The sequence below is a fragment of the Adiantum capillus-veneris genome, chromosome 18 (genome assembly GCF_014529385.1).
Source record: "Adiantum capillus-veneris isolate H3 chromosome 18, ASM1452938v2, whole genome shotgun sequence".
NCBI lineage: Eukaryota > Viridiplantae > Streptophyta > Polypodiopsida > Polypodiales > Pteridaceae > Adiantum > Adiantum capillus-veneris.
Genome location: NC_140948.1, coordinates 16822950 through 16848852, shown reverse-complemented (window position 1 = coordinate 16848852; position 25903 = coordinate 16822950). Strand labels below are relative to the sequence as shown.

Sequence of the window (25903 nt, the reverse complement as noted above, 5' to 3'; positions counted from 1 at the left end):
TGTCCTTGGACACTTTTGTGCCCTCTTAACTCAACAACTTTCAAGAATTGTTGCTTGAGATTCCAAGTAGCTTCTAAAGTGGTTTATATCCACAAAGCTAGCTTATGACCTTAAAAGAACTTAGAATTTTCTTGGGCTAGTGATTTCATCTTTAGAGTTTGGTTTGAATAGGATTTTTAAACCTAGCGAAAGCCAAAAAATGTGTGCTGTCTTTTGCCAATTTTCATTAAATTGGCATTATACCACCCTAAAACACAACTTAAACGCCCTTAAAGTGCTACACAAATAACAAGCTCTCAAGATGTTTCCATGCTTCTAATAGCTAGAAAGCCTTTGTATTGGAAGTTATGGACCATTTATGAAAAATTCTTTTTCCTAATTTATTAGTAAAAATCACACTTGGATGTATATTTTGGAAGTGTTTTTAAAATCATAATTCAAGTTTGAGTGCGGTTATGGAGTGATTACTATGTATCTCTTCTTCCTTGAATTTTGGGGCCCCTAAGACCCTAAAAGTATGTTTCAAAATGCATGGTGTGCCAAAGGACAAAGTTTGATAGAGGGAAGCAACCCGGATTGCTCCAGCCATTGCATGTCCCTAATTCACCATGGGAGAGCATATCCATGGACTTTATCTTTGGATTACCTAAATCTATCCATGGGAATACAAGAATATAGACAATAGTAGATAGGTTTAGTAAACAAGCTCATTTTATACCTGTCAAAAAGACTATTGAGGCACACCAAATGGCAACCCTCTTCATATCACAGATCTTCAAGTACCATGGCTTGCCAACATCTACCGTGTCGGATAGAGATCCCAAAATGACCAGTAATTTTTGGAGGGGTCTCTTTGAGAATCTAGGCACAAGGTTAAACTTCTCCTCGGCCTATCACCCACAAACGGATGGCCAAAGTGAGATAGCTAACCTTACGATTCTTGATCTACTAAAGTCCTATGTCACGAAAGTAGATCAATGCTCCCAATGGGAGAAGTATTTACCTTTAGTAGACTATGCTTACAATAACACTGTACATACTTCTACAGGAAAAGCACCATTTGAGATCATAGAGGGAAGATCTAAAAGTCCCTTGCTACTTAAGGTACATGGAAAGATCTTCACTGCAGATGAGTATAGCCATGACCTACAAGAATCTTTCAGGAAGATTAAGGAGGCTATCTCCACCTCTCAATAAAGGCAAAAGGATGCTGCTAACAAGCATAGAAGAGCCTTCACCTTTAAGGAAAATGATTGGGTCTTACTCAAGTTCCCTAAGGCTCGTCTAAGGCACACTACGGGCAAGAATCCCATGGGCCACCAAAAGTATTATGCTAAGCTAGCAAAAAGATACTATGGCCCCTTTCAAATTCTTAAGCCCATCAATGAGATGGCTTACCAACCATTGGCTCATGCATAATGCATTCCATGTGAGCCTACTTAAGCCTTACAAAGGAGAGCCACCAAGTGAGGCCATAATAGAAGACCCTCCAGAGATCAAAGATCAAGAAGAGGTGCTCCAGCCCGAATCCATCCTTCAGCATGAAGACAAGGTATTAAAGGCATGGTAAGATCATCCGATGATATCTTATCAAATTCAAAAACTATCCCTTTGAAGATGCTAGGTGGATGCAAGGTACGCAACTAAAGGATAGTATGAACCTTGTCAATGCTTACAATGTTTACATTAGGGCATAATATAGATATATTTCATACTTCTTAAGGATTATGGAATATAAGTCTTCTATTTGGTGGGAAGAAAACACCATTATAGGCTCAAAAAGTTATGATTATCAATACCAAAGCTGGTGGTTTTGGGTTCTGGTACTGAAAACTTTCGTACCATTAAGCACTTGCATAACAAAGGCTATGTACCAAATTTGGTACGGGTCTTTTGGTACAGACTCCATTACAGCAGAGAAAGTTGGTTTCTTGGCAAAAAAGACGCCATTATATACTAAGAAAGTTATGATTACCATTACCAAATTTTGAGGGCTTGGTACTGGTACCGAGAAATTTGGTACCATTAAGCACTTGTATTTTAAAAGCTAAGTACCAAATTTGGTACTGATGTGTAGATATAGACTCAATATGTTAAGAATATCAATACTAAATGCTGTGGTTTTTGTATTGGTACTGAAAACTTTGAAACCATTAAGCACTTGCATTATAAAGGCTAATTACCAAGTTTGGTATTGATGTGGTGATTACTAGTACCAAATTTTAAGGTTTTTGGTACTTGTGTTGAAAACTTTGGTATTGTTAAGCACTTGATTTTAAAGTCTAACAAATTTGGTACTAATGTATTGAAATAGACATTAAAATCAAGTCTATTTGAATACATCAGTACCAAATTTAGTACTGGTATGGTGGTATAGACTCAGGGACTTATAACCAGCTGTACCAAATTTGGTGCTTGGTAGTATCTCCAAGTAGTTTTGATTCTCTTCCATTTTCTAGAAAACACAATTATAGGCTCAAAAAGTTTTTGAATACTAGTACCAAATTTGGTGGTTTTGGTACTTGTACTGAAGACTTTGGCACCATTAAGTACTTGCATTTAAAAGGCTAAGTATTCAATTTGGTAGTACTGTGTTTATATAAACTGAATAGGTTATCATTACCAGTATCAAATTTGGTGTTTTTGGTACTGGTACTAAAAATTGGCACCTGCATTTTAAAGGCCAAGTATTCAATTTGGTAGAACTGTGTTGATATAGACTAAATAGGTTATCATTACCAGTACCAAATTTGGTGTTTTTGGAGAAATTGGTACTTGCATTTAAAAGGCCAAGTGCCAAATTGGGTACTGGTGTGTTGATATAGACTCTAGGAGTTATAATCAACATCGCTAGTATTACTGTATAATAACTCTAAACGTTAAAGGACCACCGAGATTCATTGACATCCTCAAATTTTAAATACTTTTCAACCTCCCCTCTCCGACCCTTTTTTTTCTTTTTTATTATCTTTGATCCTTTTTTTTTCAACCCCCCACTCCTTACACTCATTTTCTCTCATTTTTTACTCTTTTTTGGATTTTTAATCAAGGGATTTTTTAAAAAACTTTTATTGTGTTAATTTATTAAGTTGAATTTATTGGGTTAATTTATTGAATTAAATATTTCTAACTGTCATTCCACGTATATGCAAGATGAATGGGATGATTGTGGCCCTTCGCATGGCTCTAATCATGATCGATGTTTTAAGGACAAACTTCCCTATTCTTGCATCAAGTGCAAAAAGGCAATCCCTCGCTTAAGGTGCATAGCACTAGAGCATGTGTAAAAAGAAGGGCTTTGGATACCTCGACAAAACACTCGAGCAGATGGCAGCACCACCCCCCCATCGCTTAAGGATGCCCCCCATTGGTCTGTATTTGGTGGCAGTACTATGGCATGCAAGGCCGAATAACAATGACACGAGTCACTGGGTAGCCAAAGAGTGGTGCATGGCAGTGGCTCTACTTTGGCAACCTCTCAACGGACATTTAAAGGACACTTTGAGTGTGAAGATGAGCACATGTTTGATATGGTCAATGAGTTGTTGGCATGCAATGCCAACATGTGCGATGAGGATTGCATACCATGCTCTAAATGGGCACAAGAAATGGAGGATAGATTACTATCGAGTATCCAAACACCCCTTTACGATGGTGCACAGTACTTGGTGCTCCGAGTATCACTAGAGGCTCTCAACTTGCAATCAAAATTTGATCGTAGCAATGCAAGTGTAGATGCTCTAGTGGGGTAAGTTCTTTTTTTAAATTTCAGTTGCACTCTCTTCTTGGCCACCACATCAATTTTATTAATCAACTTTCTATCTTGTTGTAGCTTGATGGGCAAAAATGCTTCCCGAAGATCATCACATGCCCTTGGATCGTCGATGCACAAGATTGTATATGACCGAACTTGGCATGGAGTATGAGTGCATCCATGCATGCATCAATCATTGCATACTCTACCGCAATGAACATGCACATACTACCTCATGTCCTGTGTGTGGAGAATCACGCTACAAGACTAGTGTGAGAGGGGCTCACCTACCTTGCAAGACACTGAGATATTTTCCACTTGCTCCTCAGATTTAGCACATGTTCAAAAGAAGATCTATGATGGAGCTTCTCACATGGCATGCCCCCGTCACTCAAATGCTGGGATGATGCATGTCCCAGCCGATTCACCTACATGGAGGCACATTGAGACTCATTGGCCCAAATTCGGGCAAGAGCCTCAAAACTTGAGGCTTGGGTTGGCAAGTGATGGTGCCAATCCCTTTGGCACCAAGTCCACATCATGGAGCACTTGGCCCGTGGTGATCATCAACTACAACATTGCACCATGGGAGACTACCAAGAAGGGAAATATATTTCTATCTTTGCTTGTGCCAAGAAAGTACAAAGTGGAAATAATTGATGTCTACCTCAAGCCCCTATTTGAGGAGTTGGAGGAGTTATGGAAGGGCATCCCCATTGTTGATGTTTCACTTCCAAAGGATAGAAAAGAGGCCACTCTCAAGGGAATCCTTATGTGGACTATGCACAACTACCTTGTCCTTGGAGAGATTTTTGGTATGTGGATCTAATTTTTCTCTCCCTTCACCATTTGAAGTTTGAAGGGTTTGTCTTGATATGATATGCATGAGTGCAGGGTTATCCACTTTGGGTCAATGTGCGTGTCCCACTTGTGGCCCATCTTTGGTGTTGGAGCGGCCAGATGCCTTGCACAAGGTAATCCATCCAAACAACCATCGTTTCTTACCCCAAAGTCATAACAAACACAAGGCTCCTACAAATGGGAGAACACCCCTAAAGTTTACAATGGCAGATTGGGCAACTATTTGGGAAGACCATTACAACATTAATCCAACTTTGTCTACTCCACCAAAATGGATGTCAAGGTACTCTATATTTTTAAGGCTTCCATATTGGAAGGACTTAAAAATACAACACCTCTTGGATCCCATGCACATATTCAAGAATATTGCTATCGGACCACATTACAGGCAAAAGGGACTTTTTGGGGGCTAGGGAGTATTTGAGAGCCTTGAGGCATCTCCTTGTCTCCACCACTCCATGGATAGACCCCAATGGGAAGATTGTGCTTCCTAAAGCGCCATGGATTCTAGCCAAAGATGAGCTAGATCGAGTACAGAGTTCCATTGCATCTATTCGCACACCAATAGGGTATATGAGGTTACTAAAGGGAGCTTTCACAAAAGCAAAGAAAGGTGGGAGAGTTCAATTGTATGGATTGAAGTCCCACAATTGGCACAAGATGCTACAGGTAATTCTCTCTTCCATCTTTATTCCTCTCTCTCATTTTGTCTAAATATTGAATGTTGTGAATGCCTAAAATAATGTGGTATTCTAATCTTAAGTTGGCAATGGAGTTCATTTTGCCAGTGAGTATGTGCATATGCCAAGACAATAAAGTGAGGGAAGCTATAAATTCAAACTCGAAAAGTTAGTAAGGTACCTCATATATCTATTTAACTAAACTCTGTATATACACTATATCTTATTGTGTTATATCTTAATATACTCTTGTGTGCCATCTTGTAGATTTGTGAGCTCCAAATAAAATGAAATAGATGCCATCCCTGTTGCTCAATCGCTTATCGTGGAAACAGTGTGTGCCATTGAAGATACATTTTGCAATCCGTTCTTCTTAATCAAATCCACCTCTTGGTTCATGTGGTGGAGGATATTGCTATATGTGAAATAGTGCATGTACAATGGATGTTCTTTCTAGAGAGGTTTTTATAGAGACTCTCAAAGAATTTGTGCAACCTAGAGGCATGCATGACCAAAGGATGGATTGTGCAAGAGGCATTTGCTTACATTTTTGCAATTTGTTCTTCTTAATCAAATCCACCTCTTGGTTCATGTAGTGGAGGATATTGCTATATGTGAAATAGTGCATGTACAATGGATGTTCTTTTTAGAGAGGTTTTTATATAGACTCTCAAAGACTTTGTGCGACTACGAACACAACCAGAGGTATGCATGACCAAAGGATGGATTGTGCAAGAGGCATTTGCTTACATTTCAGAGTATTTGGAACAAGTTGATCCCTCAGTGCCTTGCATGTGGTCAGATGAGAAGGATGCAGAGATGAATTCACACTTATCAAGTGGACTCACGGAAAAATTACTTAACATGGATATGGATCTATGCCAAATCGCCCTCAATGCAAAGGTTATGACCAAGTGGGTGGACTTGGGGACAATAGCAAAGGTAAGGAATTTGGAGGAGAGGGAAGATGGAAGCAAGCTCATGGAGGTAAGAGGGCACCCCGGTTCCTCGACACCTTGCATGTTTCCTAGAACTCATTAGCACCGAGTGGATCCATGAGAGAATGTCCGAAGCTATGGCACCCGGAGAGGACATCACTGACAAAGAATGAGAGTGTGCCAAAGGTATACTACTCATATGTTTACAACCATATTGTATATAGTTTTTCCATGATTTTACCTTTGTAATTGATAGTATAACTAATTTTTCTATTTTATAGTGTCTTTCCTTTAACTCTTTGTGTGCTATCTTGTAGATTTGTCAGCTCTATGTGGTCGACACTTTTGTACATGTCACCTTGATGAGCATCAAACCACCATAGATTGTAGCATCATGGGCAACTTTGACACAAATGGTGATGAATCCAAGTACTATGGGACTATTGAAAGAATTCTAAAGGTCAATTTTAGAACCTTTCATACCTTTATCTTTTAGTGCAAGTGGTTTGCAAATGTGTCTAGACGCCATGAGAATGGGTTCTATATGGTGGACTCAAGCGTGTATCACATGGGGAGGTATGACAACTTAGTTTTACTTTGTAATTGTGAGTAGGTGAGTGTAAACCTTCTTTACTCTTATTTTCTTGTAACATAATATCAATGTCACTCACTTTGAACTTCTCTTCTATAGGACATCTTTATCCCATCAACACATCAACCAAAAATTTGGTTCGTAGTTCCTGTCACACCTCGAGGAAGAACCATTTTTGCCATTAATGAAGTGGAGACCATCTTCGACCCTCTTCCACCTACTTCTTTGGATGAGGGGAGACAGGGTATAGAGAGATCAATGATTCAATTTCCAGTTCCACCAATCTCAACAAGGATGATTTCCATGATGACGATGACAAAATGGAGGATGAAGATTTCCAAGATGATGACACTAGCACATCCACAAATGGCAATTCAGTTTCTCTCTTTATTGATTTAGGAGCCATGGGTTTAGATTTAGATCAAACTACTTGTAGAGATCTTTTGGAAGATGATCTAGAAAAATTTTGTACCACATTATTCTATGAAAAGGTTTTTGTTGTCTCGCCCATTTATTTTGTCTCTCTCTCTCTCTCTCTCTCTCTCTCTCTCTCTCTCTCTCTCTCTCTCTCTCTCTCTCTCTCTCTCTCTCTCTCTCTCTTATTTTGGTGGCAAAGTAACCGACCTTCTTTGCGAGCACTAGAGGTAGGGCCAAGACACCATCATGCTTGCTATTTAGATGATCGACATCAGCTAAACCAAAAGGCAAAACAGGAAGGTTTATCATAGGCATAGGTTTGGAGGTAGATGTGGTTGATCTACGGTTAGTTTTGGCTACAGAGAAAGTGGCCCGAGTGTACGATAGGAGACCAGGCCAACCCCAATCGACGAGCTAGAAAGGGAGGCCAGGTGTTGCAGGGGGTGCATTTTGCAGTAGGGCTTGGCACCAACCCTGCTTGCAGAAGGCCATTCATACACCTTGAAGACTTCATCTCGCTCAGAGGGCTTGCCATAGGTGAAGCTAGAGAACATAGTTCCAAAATCTAGAGCAACCACAACCCTCGTTGTTGTGCTTAGCATACCTACAGACATACTCTTGCTTATTGTGATGCAAAATATAATAGTCGTAGACATGGCATTGGTATATAATAAGTACCTCGTGTAGCCGATTCGCATACCCTTTAGCTCAGCTGATTCAGTAAAACCCTGGATATATATTAGGTGTGATTAAATTAATAATAATTTTTTTCATTAGTAAGACAAAAGAAAAAACTCAAATCTAAATGTTTTAGTGCTAAAGTATCAACAAGAGCGGGATAGCATTTTCTTGTTCATTTTTTTAAAATAAAAATCATGTTTTTAATTTTTTTTCCCAAAAGAAAAATAGTGAGAAACATTTAAATATGAATAGTTAAGCACCAAAGTTAGGATCAATAGTATATGCGGTAATATCGATAGTATACGTGGTAATACGTATATGTAGTAATATCAGTAGTGCATGCAATAATATGAGCCATAATAATTGTGAAAACTAGTGTGGTAATACTGGCAATAATAAACGTGGTATTATTAAGTTCACAAATTTTAGCCATCCTACCCCTCTCTCTTCTTTGACAAGATCATTTTGGCCTCTCTCCCCCTACAAAACACGGTAAAGCATCGTGGTAAATGACTTCAATGTTTTATTGTGGATGCAGCAAAGTATTAGTGAGGAGTATATAGAAACTCCTAGCTTAGATGGGGATGTTATGTTATTTGCCCTGTGCGCATTTTGAACGGCAAGAACTACTTCTCACTATGTTGTACGGGAGGTGGAGGTCACTCACACATTGGATCTACAAAATGTGACTCCTATCTACATTCCTAGAGGTGAAGGTCAGCTCATCACAGATTACAAAATTGTATGTACCACCATCTTCCTTCTTGTTGCATGAATTAATTTCTTACATTGTTAGCGTGCTTTGACATTTATTTTTGATACGGTGATCATATTATCATATCATCAATTTATACTAAAAGACAAAGTTGTTCTAAGATGGAGCAAGAGCATGTGGTTAGTGACAAGCTAAAATTTTTCCATTTATGGTTACTATATATTTGCTATTGGCAACTTACATTTAGTATTACCATCTTGTGTTAAGGAAACATGGATTTCAGAGATTTTTGCCATTATGCACAGAGAAGGTCTCTTGGACAAGGGTGATTTTGTAATAGGTTTAGAAACCTTTTCCAAATACATGAATGAGACAATGGAAATTAGTGATGTATGTATAATAATTTACTTTTTGTTGTTGTTATTTTAAATAAGTATCCTGGTTTAGTGATTGTCTTTATATTGTGTGAGACTGACAAAAGGTTGGAGATGCTAAATATCATGCCTTCAGATAGTCAAAATGATGAGAGTTTTTCCAACTATTTAAAGAATATGTTCCATCCATTTACCCCTACCTTTACATCGACTTCTCAAGCCATTGGTTCCAGCAAGTGACAAACAATGTTTGGAGCATGCTCCTTACAAATCCTCAAAGATATGTGGCTTCTTGCATACATTTGTAATCCAATGATACACTTGCATGTCCACATGTTATTTTTTAAAACATTTCAGTCAATGTTGGAATATCATTCACCAAATACATGCGATTTTTAAAAAGAGACTATCTTGGATCAAAATCAAGGGTATTATGTGACCAACTATTTCTCTGTGAGTACACAATAAATTGGTATCCTTTACATGCTTTTACTTTAGTGGAATGTTTCAATATTTCTCTTTCATTGATTTTCAAAAGATTGGATTACTTGGCAATGTTGTATCTAGTTGTTTGAATTCTATATTGGTAAGTTGGTTTCTGAAAGCATGTACTATAAGGTAATGCTAGACTTGCGATGGATGTAATATTAGAATCAATAAACTTCTTCTTTTGTTTTGGCTATACTATCACTTGATTTTAGCGAGACATCGGTTATAGTTTTTTAAAATGATATGCATAAAGGAAAAAACTTTCATTTTTGTCAACTCTCTCAATGCGACCTTCATGTTTATATTGACTATTGGTTACTTCTTTGGTGTACCTTGTTCATATTCTCTTCAAAGGACAATGTAAGTGGCTTTGAAAATATGATGATACAATATAGAAAGAGAGCAATGGGAGACTTGGAATGGTTAAAAAGGTATGTTCTTTGTATCACAAAATCTTCATATCTCAAGTAATATTTTAAAAAATTACTTTGCAATATCATATTTTAAGCAAATGAAAATGTTCTTTTGATTTTCCCAAGCTTAAAACTAGCTTCTTGGGCTTAAATATTGAATCAATATCTCTTTTCTTATTTGATTTTGCTAATAAGAAAATTAATCATTTCATGTAAGTTTTGACCAACTTTTGGCCTATTTCATTCATTAAAGGATAAGAGGAGTGGCTTTAAAGGAGTTAGGGTCATGGAAGAGGAAGAGAACATTGTAAATGAAGACATACTTGAGAAGTTATAGTTGATTATTATCAATTTTTGTACGTTGCTTGTTATGTGCATGAGTTGGCTTTGAAAATTTTGTGTGTGTGTGTGTGTGTGGATGTAACTCTTTAAAATATTTAAAAACTTGAAAAAAAGTCTCCTCAATTTGAATTCTATAGAGATAAGTTGGTTTTTAAAAAGTATTAAAAGCAAATGATGGACTTGTTATGTATGTAATATAGAACCAAAGAATTTCTTTCATATTTTGGGCTATAATGTCACTTGCTTTTAATAGATATATATACATTGCCTTTATATATTCGATTCCCACATGGTTGTAGATTCTTTGAATTGGTATGCATAGAACACCTTAAGTTTCAATGTCAGCTTGATTGGTGTATCTTGTCCATACTCTTTTTCAAAGGACAATGTAAGTGGCTTTGAAAAATACGTCGTAACAAAAAAGAAACTTGGAATGCTTGAAAAGGTATGTTCTTTTTATAACCAAATGCTTATATCTCAAGTAACACTTTTTTGTTGAATTTTCTTTGCATTGATATGATTTAAGCTAGTTAGAGTATTCTTTTGAATTGTCCAAGTCTAAAACTAGCTTTCTTAGCCAAAAATTAATTGTGAAAAGCTAATAAAATTTCTCACTATGAATATTGTTTATTGGGCTTACTTATTGAACAAGTATCTCTTTACTTGTTTGTTGTTAATAAGCAAGGAATAAGCAAATCAATTATTTCCTGTAAGTTGACTTAATTTAAACTACTGAATTAAAGGATAAAAATACCAGTTTGAAAAGAGTTCATGGAAGAGGAAGATAACATTGTAAATCAAGACATATTTGAAAAGGTAAAGTTGGTTCTTGTCATTTTTTGTATAGTCTTTATTATGTGCATTCTTTAATGTTGAACATTTGTAAATAGTGTGGTTGTGTGCGTGTGCATGCGTACATGTGTGTGTGTGTGTGTGTGTGTGTGTGTGTGTGTGTGTGTGTGTGTGTGTGTGTGTGTGTGTGTGTGTGTGAGTGAGAGAGAGAGAGAGTGAGAGAGAGAGAGAGAGAGAGAGAGAGAGAGAGATATGGAGATGGGGGAGAGAGAGAGAGAGATATATGGAGATGGGAGAGAGAGAGATATATGGAGATGGACACTCCCGTGTGATAAATCTTATCTTCGAGGAGGGAGATATTGTACGTAATCATATTGCACTACTTAGTGTTAATATTTGTTGTGTTGTCTTCATAGTCTTTATTGAGCTTTCATTATTTTGGTATATTATAACCCATTTATCTTTAGACTCCTTGTGACATGGAGCAAAGGCCTCCTATCAATCATCCTAACATTGACAAAGAGGATTCCATAGTTACAGAGGTGGTTGCGCGAAAAAAAAGCAAGAAAAGTAACAAAAAGTTTGCTAATCTTAGCTTCATAATGATAATTATCCGTCTTTTTTTTTCTAAAACTACTATGGAATGCTTTTATAATTGTTTGCTCCATTGTAACTTAGGATATCTCAAAAGGACAAACCAACAATGGAAGCCAATGCACTTTCTCATCCAAAAAGAGAAAGGTAGGATAATTCTACGTGCTTTGTCTATGAAAATAAAAACCGTTCACTAACATATACATGCAATGAATGTAGATATTGAAAGAAATCCAAGTTATTGAAAATGTTGGTGTGCGTGAGATGCAAGAAAACCGTCAAGTAAATATGCAAGCATTGGACCTACATGATGTTGACAAGACGTATGGCAAATTGTGGGTAGTTATCAAGCCACTAAAAGCTGAGAAAGTGATTCATTTTGTAGGTTACTCCAAAAAAGTTGATCCATCTTATCTTATCGAGCCTACTTTTGTAATTTGCTTATTTGAGATTGTTTTTAGTTATACTTTGGTTTTCATGAAGTTCCTCTGATCCATGATCAAGTTGACATTGTTATCACATGAATAATGAGTTTGTTCTTCTTTACAATGGTGTTTTTATAAAGCTTAATTGTTTTGTTAAACAAGAACCCCTTGCTACATTTTACATTAGACTTTTTGAGCTAAGATACATGTCATTCATACACACTAACACACATGTCATTTAGCACTTGAGGAGTTTTTGGGAAGGAGAGAATGTTGTTATTGTGTGAACGTATAGATGGTTTTTAGTACCTTAGTTGGTAAACAAAGTCCTTAATTTCATTGTTATTGCCATGTGTTTGAAATATTTTAGGTTTTTAACCTCATGTTATTTCTTCTTCTATTGGTCTAGATCTATCCTTCAATGAAATCTAAGAATATTTTGTAACTTTTCATGGGTTTTTTGTTACCGTATTTATGTGGTAGTGATGTGTGTGAACACATTTTGGACCGTTGGGACATTTTTTTCCTCACTAGCAGGTTTTTTCCCTGTGCATTGTATATACGTCCATTACTCTAGGGCTATCTTATCTTTTCATTATTCACAAAGAAATATAATCTCTTTGTTGTGTGCCTTGAGCTCCTTTGTCTTCTCCAAGCTATGTGTGTTTCCCTACAATCCTAATTCCAATAATTGATATTAGAGCAGGTTGCGTCCTCCTGGGCATAGTTGACCTGCTCACTTTATCAGTTTTGGGAGAGCTTTGGTAAGCACTAGTTGGTTGATTAATATTTTGGGAAAGCTTGTAGACCTTGTTCTGCTCAGAATTTTCATGTGGGCTCATTTCGGCCTTCGTTTCCACTACAAGTAGTATTGTGCAAGCAATTCGTCCTTTTGTGGTTTTTTTTTTTGGTGCAATTTTTTGTATAACATGTCTTTATATTATTTTGCAAGTTGTGATATATAGCACGTGTTGGTCTTGTTTTGTTTCTCCTCTATTTGGGCAGTTTTCACATCAAATAGAGGCATTTGCCATGGCTGACAACAACATAGATGTATTCAAGATATTTGTTGCTGAGGATAAATTGAACAGGGATGATTACCCAATGTGGGCTTACATGATACAACATGTTCTTGTGTCAAAGGACGTCTAAAATATTGTGCAAGATTTTGATGTACGTCCGCCTTCTATGGATACAAGCTCTATTGAAGATGTTGCAGGTTCTAGTAGCAGGGTTGCTGCTGCTAGCGTTTTGCCTACGGCTAAGAAGTCTCATTGGAATGTTAGAGATGTGCAAGTGCATGCATTGATTGTATTGTCTGTGAAACACACTATTGCTCCTCACATTTTCTAAGTGAAATCTGCAAAACTGGCTTGGGATATTCTGGCTGGTCTTTATGCAAGTCGCAATGAAGCTAAAATTGCATTGCTGTGTAAAGAGCTAGAATAAAAAATAATGCATGAGGAGGATGACATGGATACTTTTCTTGCTGGTATTAAGGACATTAATGAGCAACTCATTTTTGCAAATGAAGTCATTTTTGACAATTCTCTTGTGCAGACTGTTCTTGATGCATTGCCTGATTCTTACCAGACTTTTGCTAGTATTGAAAACTTATGACCCAAGGAAATCATGGTATTATCAAGTTTGATGCATTGTGCACATTGTTGTTGCAAGAGTCACTTTCAAGAAAGAATAGGACTAAATAGCATGTGTTGAACAGGCTTCTATTACTGCTCAAGGAAACACTGGTAACAGCAATGTAGCCACTTCGCATGGTTCTTCAGCCCTAGTGGCAAATCACATGTTCCTAATGCTTTTGCTGGCAGCACTTTGTCTGGGAATTCTGGTGAAAAAGGCAAGAAGAAAATGTGTTGCCATTATTGAAAAGCTAATGATCATTTAATTAAGTAGTCTCCTAAGTTGAAGGCAAAAGAGGCCAAGAAAAAAGAGGTTGGATCCACTACAAGATCGACTACAAGTCAGCTATTATAGAATCTTCTACGAAAGGAGATTGTGATGCTGATGTAGATGTAGAGTGGGTATTTAGTGTAGAGTATACTTATGATCCTGTTGTCCATTATGCATGTATGTCAGTTGCTACAGTTTCACATGTGTGGTATTTTGATAGTGGTGCTACAAAGCTCATTATCTCACATCGTGATTTGTTTACCTCTGTCGAGACTGTCCCTCATGGAAATTCAGTCACTTGTGCCAACAATGCCTCTTATCCGGTCATGAGAGTTGGAAAGATAGTGTTGACTGCTACAAATGGTAGTTCTTTCACGCTTGTTGATGCACTTTATGTCCCTAGGATCAAAAAGAATCTTGAAATATATCTACACTTGCTAGACTTGATCTTGTAGTCAAATTTATGGATAACAAATGTATTATTCATGATCTCAATTTTGGTGATGAAATTGTTGCATCTGACATCTTGTTCCATGGGTTGTATAAGCTTACTTTGTATGACAAGTGTGGGTAAAACTTTGCAAATGCATTTGTGGATTCAAAGGCTGTTTCAAATGCAAAACACTGGCATGCACGTTTTAGACATCTGAATTTTGCCAATTTGCTACATTTGTAGAAATTTGATATGGTTGCTTCTTTTCCGCTTCTTAAAGCACCTTCAAAGCATGTTTGTTAAGGCTGTGTTTTGGGTAAGATGTAGCATTCAAAGTTTCCAAAGGGTAGTTCAGTACAAGCTACATGCAGGTTGCAGCTTGTACATACTGATGTTTGTGAGCCTATGCAAACTCCATCCTTAGGAAATTACCTATACTTTGTGACTTTCATTGATGATTACTCCAAGCATGCATGGGTGTAATCGCTTAAGGCTAAGTCTGAACTATTTTCGTGCTTCAAGCAATTTTTGGCTATGGCTGAAAATCTCTCTAAATGTACTATGGACACCCTCCGCTTAGATCGAGGAAGAGAGTATATGTCTAATGAATTCAATGCATTTTTGACTAATTGTGGGATAAAACACCAATATACAGTCCCATATACACCTCAGCAAAATGGTATTGCTGAAAAAAAAAACAAGTCACATTTGGAGATGGCACGATATATGGTCAAAATTCAAACTTTGCCACATTTGTTTTGGCTTGAGGCTATCATGAATGCCACTTATGTACTTAACAGGTGTCCCACAAAATCTTTGCAACCTATGACTCCTTATGAAGCATGGCATGATAAAAAGCCATCTATTGATCATATGCATGTTTTTGGCTGTTTAGCTTATGCTTTGAGTTTGGTGCCACAAACACAACGTAAAAAATTGGATGATAAGGTTGTTAAATGTATTTTTTTCGGTTATAGTACTGAAAGCGAAAGTTATAGGTTATACCATCTACATACCAAATGTATCTTGGTTTCACGAGATGTTGTGTTTGTGGAAGATTCTGTTCAGCCTTTGTTATCATGTACCAAAGACAGCAATGTAAGCTTACAGGACATATATGATAGTTTGTTGCCTCTTTTTAATGGTAAAAATTTGAATAAAAATTCAAATGAGGCACATGTACAACCTATGGGGATTTTGAAAAATATCACAGATCAATCTATTACTGATGCAGATGTACATGATGCACTTGATCAAAAAATGACTAAGAATTGGGAGGCTAGAGATATGCCAAAATGGCTAGAGCCTAGTGCATACTTTGCGTGAAATTAAATTGGATGCACCTTTGTCTAATCGTACTCGTTCAGGTTCTAGCTATGCATCTTATGCATGAGATTGCTATGCTTTGGCTGTTTCTAGTCTATGTGATAAAAAGGAACCTTTGTCTTTTGATGAAGCACAAAATTCAAAATATTGGATGGCTACCATGCAATCAGAATATGATGCACTTATAAAAAATGGCACATTGACTTTATGTGATTTACCTCCTGGCAAAAAGTCCATTGATATAAAGTTGGTTTACACGTAGAAACGTAAGCCGGATGGTGAGATTGATCGCTATAAGGCTCGAATTTTGCAAAAGCTTATGCATAGCAAAAAGGTATAGATTATGAAGAGATTTTTTCTCTCACTTGTTGTATAACTACTGTGCGTTTTTTATGTGCATTGGCAGCTCATTTTGGATGGAATGTACATCAATCTGACATTGTTACTGCTTTCTTGAATGGTGATATATTTGAGGAAGTGTATGTAACGCAGCCTCACGATTTTGTCAAGAAAGATAAGAAAATAAAATGTGCAAATGTAAGAAAGCTTTCTATGGGTTGAAGCAATCTTCTCGTGCTTGGTATAAGAAAGCTGACACTCATTTTGTTAAGCAAGTTTTGTAACAATCCAATAGAAAGCACTTTGTATGTAAAGCATGAGGGTGATGTACTTCTCATCGTGGTTCTATATGTGGATGATTTGCTGATTATTGGACCAAATGAGACACATATTGCTGATTTGAATGTTACTTTCAAGATGAAAGACTTGGGGCTTTTGCATCATTACTTGGGCATATAGTTTAAGTAGTGTGATCAAGCCCCATTACTTGGGCATATAGTTTAATCAGTGTGATGGTGTTATTGCCTTGTGTCAAACAAATTACATAGAATCATTACTATGTAAGTTTGGACTTGAGCATTGAAAACATATTGCCACTCCCATGGAAACAGGCTTAACATTGAGTCTTTATGATGCTGGTGATCCTATTGATGTCACAATTTATCAGACTGTTGTTGGATTCCTTATTTATGTATGCATTATATACAAGGCCCGATATTCAGACTGCATTTTCACAAGCCAATAGATTTATGCATAGCCTAGGGTCCAAGCATTGGAAAGCTATCAAGCACATCTTTCGCTACTTGATAGCTTATATATGTATGCATTATATACAAGGCCCGATATTCAGACTGCATTTTCACAAGACAATAGATTTATGCATAGCCTAGGGTCCAAGCATTGGAAAGCTATCAAGCACATCTTTCGCTACTTGAATGACACTTTACATCTTGGGTTGTTTTATCCCAAGGGGGGATCATCGCCACCAAATTTACATGGTTTTTGAACTTAGATTGGGCTAGTTTTATGACATGCGAGTGTCCACAAGTGGTTTTTGTTTCATGCTCGATAGTTCATGCATATCATGGTTAAGTAATAAGAAACCTACTATGGCCACTTCCAATTGTGAGGCTGAGTACAGGGCGGCAGTCTTCACAACTACGATTGAGTGTATATGTCTCAGAAGCCTTATGGATGATTTGGGTGTTAGATAGGACACTGCCAACATCATCTACACTGACAGTTAGAGTGCATTGACAATTGTGAGGAACCCAATTTTCCATGCTCGCACAAAGCACATTGAGGTGCATTACCACTATGTCAGAGAGAGACTCTCAGTAGGAGAGATTAGCTTGGTTTACGTGCTGACACATGACAACCTTGCAGATCTTTTCACAAAGATATTACCTCATAAGAAGTTTGAAGCTTTTTGCAAAGCTTTGGGCTTCTCTTTGTGGATTGATCATGTCCTCAGGGCATGGTACTTCCCTATACACCATGTGCCAGCTCTTGTTTATTGCATCACTCCTAGGGGAGATTTGTTATTATATTTATGTGGTAGTGATGTGTGTGAACACACTTTGGACCACCGGGGCATTTTTTCTCTCACTAGGAGGTTTTTTCCCTGTTCATTGTATATACGCCCATTACTCTAGGGCTATCTTATCTTTCCATTGTTCACTAAGCAATATACTCTCTCTATTGTGTGGCTTGAGCTCCTTTGTCTTCTCCAAGATGTGTGTGTTTTCTTGCAACCCTAATTCCAACATTTTTTAGTTGTTGAATTGGTTGTTAAGTAGCTTGTAGTAAGAAAGAAAATTTCTAGTTTATAGTGCACATATTGGTATGTGGTAGCAATGAGATACATTTCTCTCTCAATGTGAAAGAATTTCCCTAGGTGTAATATTGAAATGGTTGCTAAGACCCTTATTGTCCAAATTTTGAAGATTTGTATTGTACTTGAAAAAAAGGAAAGCTATATCAAAGTCTAAAAGACCAATGAGGCCTTTGATACAAGTACCCTATTACCTCTATGTTGAGATGATCTCATCAAAGAGAGATGGGAGGTGTGATCTTGGTGGATTCTTGCAATGACATAAACCTACATTGTGCAAATAAGCAAATGAAACAAGAAAAATGTCACTCCGACTAAGTGTAGGAATGGTAATAGATTTCTCTATGAAATATGAAAATCTCAAGCATACAAGAAAAAACTTGTGATATCTTAAAACCTAAAAGCATGACCTAAATGCTTATATCTTTTTGTCAAACCCTTGCATGATCTATATAGAGCACATCAACCCATGTTTGGAAACAGATCTATTTCTTTCCATGTGAAAAAATTATCTAAAGATTGTAGACATTGACAATTATGGGAAGATATGTGATATCTCAAACACTAATTTCATGCTACTTCGTTCTCTTTGCCAAACACTTCCCTAGTCCATGGAGAGCATATCAATCCATGCTAAGAAAAAAGTACAACTGCTTAGATTGCCACTTTACAAACTAGTTGCTTTTCTTGAATCTCTTTTGCATTTTTATGGCACTGTACATAATACTTTCAGCTTAGTCTACACATTTTTTAAAAGCTCTTCTTTAATGTCTTGGCCTTTTTTCAAGTGGCATAGCTCAATAGCCAAGATTTTTTGTGAGTTTATTAGGTAATCAAGGCACCTTTTAGATGCATTCACAACATAATTGTCTCCCTCAAGGAACAATTGCCTTAGCATCTCTTCATCTCCATCAAGCATTGGATAGTAAACCCTGGCTTCATCCAATGATATGACATCTCCAATTGTGAGTTGGAGCATCAAGTGTTTCTAACTTCCTATCCCTTGATATAAGTGCATCAATACCCATATTACCTTCCCATCCATGTTAACACCCTTCACTCCACTCAAGTACCAATGTGGTCAGAATACCCACATATACTATGTAGTGAGGCACCGAGATTTTGTCACATTCTAAATTTCACCAAATCATCTATGTAGTGATTGAGACCCCAAGATTTTCACTAAAGTTTGCAGTGAAAGTCTCATGTTGGATTGCCCATTATATTAGTTAACACAATTAGCCGACAGTGCTCCGAAAAAATGATCTCAAGGCAAACTATAGTTAGCCGAAATTTGAAGCTAATTTTGACCTTGTAAATCAATTAAAGGTCTAATGATACTAAATTTTCTTCTCTCATCTGTTTCTAAACAATTGGGTTAATACCTTGTGTGTTCTAAACTAACCATGTATAATATTGCGAGTCACTGAAGTTCTATCATAATTGGTAAACTAACTGATAAGGTCCTGTATTCTTAAAGAAAGTCACGATAGTCCAAGTGCTGGTCATCCTGGGACTCAAAAGACCTATGCACTAGTAAAAAGACAATTCTATTGGTCTACTTTGTTTAAGGACGTCCAAACTAATGTGCTAAAAAACAATAAGTGCGAGGTTAGTAAATATGAACCTTTCAAGGTTGGGGAACTACTCAATCCTTTAGAGATACCTTGAGCACATCCCTATAGGTGGGCTACATTGAGCAAATTCTAGCACACAAGGATAGAAAGGTGAAGGGTAAGTTGATCCGTAGATATTTGGTCAAATTCAGGAATTACCTTGCTCTTGATGCAAAGTGGATGGAGGAGGAGGACTTTGCGGATAGTACTCACTTGATAGAGCTTTACCTTGAGGCCTTTGGTATTGGTAGTAGTTAATATGGAAGTGCACTGAGATTCAGCGATCGAGTCTATTGTACTTAGTGCTATAGAAGAGGGAGCCATTCCACTTTCTTTTTAATGGATGAACTACCAGACTGCATAGCATAAGCAAGCATGGTCTTTGACATGTCAAGGGTACGACGAGCTAAATGTACTCTATCCGGGGATGCTATAGATATGTACATAGGAAAAGAAAGAATGAATGATGTACTTTTTCATGTTATTTAGAATTTGTTTATGAGATGAGAATGTTTGCAGCATTAAGTCTCTGTGATTTGTGATGTGTTTAGTGCATCTAGACATCTATGAGAGGTTTGTTTGACCTAAGATGTGATGATCAAATGCATTACTGTGACCATGCTTGCATATGAGATCTCAACGGGGATGGCAATTAAATATGTGGATGTACATATCTGTATCTAAGGTCTTGATGGGAAATAAGATATGAATATGATTGTGTGATACGATGTGTATCGATGTGCATCTAGGATCCGTAGACATCTAGACATTGGTCATTGGGTCTTTCGAAGATCATGTGATGGACTATATGTTACTACGGAAAACGCAAGCAGCAAAGGCTCCATTTGTTTGAGAAAATCCAAGCTCTAGAAATATGCAGAACCATAGTGCGCAGTAAATGGGCACTGGAAATGGAGGAAGAGGCAGAGATTGAAAAAAGGGAGCCATATGATAGGCAAGTGGCAGAAGGTCTACACCCTGACCATGAACAAGACCCATTCAAAGTCATAGCCTGGCACCAAGCCACCCAGGACAAAGAGGCAAAGAAAACGGCTGTCAAAGCTCTAGTAAAGTAGGGAGATTTGGAGCCTAGTTCAGGTTCGAGGGACGAACCCAGAGGTACCCCACAAAAGTAGTGTCTCAATATTTTTGAGGATCCGTAGGCCATCTCAGACCAATACTTAATTCAAAAAAAGAAAAAAGAGTGTTACAAGGCTTTGACTTCCGCCTAAAGACAGTTAAGGATCAAGAACAAGGTTCAAGAAGCGAAACGGCCTACGGAGGCATAAAGAGGCAAACACTATGCATAGCGGGCGAAGGAGAGGAATGTCTATTCGAGCAAGCGTACTGTGTGTGAGGGTAGGTTGTTTTGGGCACCATTGTAATTTTTGCCAGCTTGAGTGCAGCGTCATTTACTTGAATCTATTTCATTATAAATTTGAAGCTATCCAGCCTAAGGATCATTTTGCAGTCAATTTTTTTTTAACTTTGTGTTATTCTATCTCTGTGAGTGCCTGTTGCTGGCATAGTCATGTGCTATTGCAATGAACCATCAACTTGCATCTAGTGATAGCTCAGGTCCAACAATCATACTAGTCTGATATCAGTCCAAGTTGAATAGAAGCTTTATCTTGCAAGGTCATTATATCTTTACTTTTCACTCTCGTATAATCCTATATAATTCTATTTGCCATCTACAGACCTTCGTAAGGGGGTCGTCCAAGTCCCAAGTTAGTGCATTATAAGAAGAGTGCACACTCCAAACCCAATCGCTCAGCAACATTTTTTTATAAACTCTCACATCACTACCAAGGTTGAGTGCAAAACAGATCTAGTGAGAGGAAGAAAGTTGTGCTAATGTCAAATGTAAGCATAAGCACTTCAATGAAGTCTTCAAGCTTACCTTTGACAAGGAAATACAGCTTTCCAAAAGAGCAATACAATACAAGCAACAACTGTATTATAGTCACCAATAGTCACCACAAGAACACTTTCCATCTTCAAAGACGTGAAGGCGGTTTGCATCTTTGACTGTAATTTTACGATTCTCTAATTTCGATATAAGTGACGTGACAACATGGCAATCATCACATACCCGCATATTCTTCACAATTCTTATATCTTTCCCTTGAGTAGTATTGATAAGTGCACATGCAATTGCCAGTTTTTCACTATGCCTACACAGCACATCTTTCTTTGCATCATTGGAAATATTCTGTGACACCAAAAGCACAGTCGGGAAATATCCTTGTTGTGATATCTTGAGAGCAATATCTTGCAGCTTTGCTTCTACCTCTTTCCTTTGTGCATACTTCGTATCGCCAGCAACAAATGAATGAACATCTCCGCTACAATCATCAATCCACAAACTGCGTCCTGGCTGCTTCCAAGCTCTATTTTTCACTCTCATCTCTTCGATCTTTCGTGCATCCTCATGCATACCAGCAGCTGCATAAATATTGGCCATACAAACATATGCTGCAGCCTCACGTTTATCTACCTGTATTGCATGCTCAAATGCCATTCTCCCAAGGTTCACATTTCCCCATTTTCGACAAGCACCCAGAAGAGCAGACCAAACTGGCCAATAATCAGAAGACGGCATCTCCTTGATTACTTTCATTGCCTTGTCAAAGTCCCCAGCACGACCAAAAAGATCAATCATGCAAATGTGGTGCTCTAAATTTGACTTAATGCCATATTTTTTACTCATAATCTCAAAATATGTTTGGCCCTCATCCACTAGACCCGAGTGACTACATGCATTGAGCACACAAACAAAGGTGATCTCATCTGGAGAGATGCCCTCTCGTTGCATCCATTGAAAACAGTCCAGAGCCTCTTCAGCATGCCCCTGTTGGGCATATGCTCCTATCAGTGCATTCCAAGAGACGTTATTGGGAGCGATATCCTCTTTTTGCATCCGTCGAAAGCAGTTCAGAGCTTGCTCGCCCTGCCCTTGTTGGGCATATCCTGCAATTAGGGAAGACCAAGAGACTACATCCCGAACAGGAAGCTCATCAAGAATCCGTTGTGCCTTTGTAAGCACACCACATTTAGCATACATATCAACCAAAGCAGTGCCAAGCACAACATCTTTTCCTAGAAGATCCTGATTAACGATCTCATCATGAATTTTTTTGCCAACATCAACTGCGCCTGTTATGCCACAAGCCTTCAAGATGTAAATGTATGTAATTGCATCTGGAGCGAGACCCTCTCTCCTCATCTGTTGAAGGCAGTCCAGAACCTCACAGCACTGCCCCAGTTGGGCATATCCTGCGAGTAGGGAATTCCAAGAGAGAACATTGCGAACAGGAAGTTCATCATGTACTTGCTGTGCCTTTGAGAGCACGCCACATTTGACATACATATTAACCACAGCAGTGCCAAGCATAACATCTGTTCCCAGCAGCCCCTGATTGAGAATCTCATAATGAATCTCTCTGCCGGTCTCTATTGCTCGTGCAATGCCACAAGCCTTCAGCGCACAAGCATAGGTGATTGCATTTGGGGAGAGCCCCTCACTTTTCATCCGTTGAAAACAGTTCAGTGCTTCCTTGCCCTGGCCCTTTTCGACATAACCTGTGATAAGTGCTGACCAAGAGACTATGTTACGAATAGAAAGATTGTCAAGCGCCTCTTGTGCTTGGGCAAGTGCACCACATTTGGCATACATGTCAACCAAAGCATTGCCAAGCACAACATCTTTTCCCAACAGCCCTTGACGAACAATCTCATCGTGAATTTGTTTGCCCCTATCAACTGCTCCTGTGATGCCACAAGCCTGCAACAGGGAAGTGTAAGTGATTGCATCTGGAAAAAAACCCTCACTTTGCATCCGCTGGAAACAAATCAGTGCTTCCTCTCCCTGCCCATTTTTGACATATCCAGCAATTAGTGCAGACCAAGAGACTACGTCTCGAGTAGGGAGTTCATCAAGCACTTGTGCGGCTTTAGAAAGTGCACCGCATTTGGCATACATGCCCACCAAAGCATTGCCTAACACACCATCTTTTTCCAACAGACCTTGACTAACAATCTCATCATGGATTTGTTTGCCCTTTTCAACTGCTCCAATGATGCCACAAGCTTTCAAGAAGCAAGCATAGGTGATTGCATTGGGAGAGAGTCCCTCGCTTTGCATCTGTTGAAAACAGTTCACTGCTTCTTCACCCTGCCCCTTTTGTGCATATCCGGAAATTAGAGTTGACCAAGAGACTACATCCCGTACAGGGAGCTCATCAAGCACCAAGTGTGCTTCAACAAGCGCACCACATTTGGCATACATAGTAACCAACATGTTCCCTAGGTGAGTGCTTTTCCGCAGTAAGCCACGTTTGCGAATATCACCATGTACTCTACTACCTTCATACAAATCCTTCTTCTGGATACAGGCTTTTAGTGAGGCCATAAAAGATAGAATCTCTGAGTCATAGAAATTTTCTTTTGTGCCCACATAGTACTCTCTATGTGCAGCTTCTGTGATGGACATCAATAATCCTCTTCTATTCAGCTCTTCAAGCACCCAACAAGGATTTTTGCGGCTATCAATCCACAACGATTCCTTGGTGGTTTTGTGCCTAAAGTCTGGCGATTTTGAGCTGATCTGTGTAACAAAATATCTCCATCCTTAGAAAAAAGCAGCAGCAGAGAAACCCTAAACCAATGTTGCTTACCTTACTGATACGATTATCCCACCACTGCGAGGGGTCACTGAAGTACTTTTTCCATAAAAGCTCGGGTCGTCCCGTCATCTTGTGCACGCAATTGTGCTTTCCTGTACTAACTTTCATTCTCTGTCACTTAGTAAGTTTGTATTGAGCACGCAGGCTACCGGCTGAGCGCTCGCTGAGGTGGCGTGCACTTTTAGTGGCCGCTACTTCGCCTGCCGGACCCCGGCCAATAGAGTCACCCTCCGGACTGAGTAACATGGGGTATTTACTGAAGCTCGGGTGGGGCAACACGAATTGCGAGAGGCATCAGCTCACAAGAAGATTTAGAAATTTTATCGTGTAGGAGAACGGAATCTTTCTCAATGTTTTTCATATAATGCATAACATCATGAGCTTCTGCTTGAGAGGCACCGCATACCTAGCTAGGTACAATTAGGGGCAGGGGACCGCCGAAATTTTCTCATGTAGGAGAACGGAGTCTTTCTCAGTGTTTTTCATACAATGCATAACATCATGAGCTTCTGCTTGAGAGGCACCGCATACCTAGCTAGGTACGATTGGGGGCAGGGGACCGCCGGCCCAGTGGAGGGGACCACTGGGCCGGCGGTCCCCTGCCCCCAATCGTACCTAGCTAGGTATGCGGCGCCTCCCTCACAGAAGCTCATGATGTTGAGGTAAGTCACAATGTGGGAAATATTGTGAGAATTTTTCCAAAACTTCTTGTGGGCAGGCCATAGGATGGAAAGTAAAGTCAGACAAGAGCCTTGCATTTGCGTGTATTGTTAATACAGGTACCCAAATAGAGTCTGCCGCTTGGGGCAGGTTGTGAGTTCGAAGCCTTGCAGCATTAAATGGCATCTTGGAACACGTCCTTCAATGTGTACTTGTACTGGAGGCCGAGTTGCTTAACTTGGAAGAGTCAAAATAGTGAAATCTTGGGCACTCCAGGATAGGACAGATTGAACCAAAAGACAAAATGGAAGATGAACAAGGGGTAAACTGCTCTTGTCCCTCCTTGCACTGCCTTTTGCTAGCCATCTAAAATCCGTGGGATTCTCATGCATGCACCTAGTCCTAGATCCCACCCGCTTCGGGTCTTAAAGATTCCATGCCACTTAGTGACTAGGGTGGCATACCGTAGCCGAACGGCAAGCATGCTAGCCAATCTTGCTTGGTATTGTATGCTCAAAACCCTAGCCAACAGTGGCCCAGCTCTTGTCCTGTCATACTAATATTTAACTATCCCAGATGATTTTCTCATATTAAAGTGATCATTTAATGTGGGAAGATACACGGGAACAAGAGTTAGTATGTTAGAATGTGCTGCTAGACTTATCTCACCCGTGCACGAAGAAGGGAGATGCCTACATCTCTATAAGGGTCTAAAAGGAGATGGTCTACAAAAGAGCAATGTGCACTAATGGAGCTTAAAAGACCTTAGGGTTAGCTTCATTAAAGACCTCCAAAGGTTAATGTTAAAAGTCCTTAGACCTTAGGCAAAGCTAGGGCTGAGCTCAAGTTAGGATGTGCTTGACGTGCTTGATGACTAAGCTGCTTGAGGTGCTTCATAAATCAAAGCATCTCCTACAAAGAAGGGGCGAGCCCTATCTCTAGGGAGATGAGAGAGAACACACACACACGCACACACACACACACACCAAGAGTCACCCAAGCCATAAGAGGCAAAGGGGACACATGTCA

The 25903-nt window shown here is 38.7% G+C and overlaps 1 protein-coding gene across 1 annotated transcript; it reads right to left on the bottom strand.

Annotated features, from left to right (window-relative positions):
* Positions 1-21297: 21297 nt before the first annotated feature.
* LOC147435286 (pentatricopeptide repeat-containing protein At1g11290, chloroplastic-like) lies at positions 21298-24424 on the bottom strand. Its single transcript, XM_086488363.1, has 2 exons — positions 24206-24424; positions 21298-24135 (listed from the first exon to the last, which is right to left on the bottom strand). Exons 1-2 carry the CDS (start codon positions 24320-24322, stop codon positions 21493-21495), a joined length of 2760 nt encoding a protein of 919 aa, XP_086344489.1. The 5' UTR covers positions 24323-24424; the 3' UTR covers positions 21298-21492.
* Between the last annotated feature and the right edge of the window lie 1479 nt (positions 24425-25903).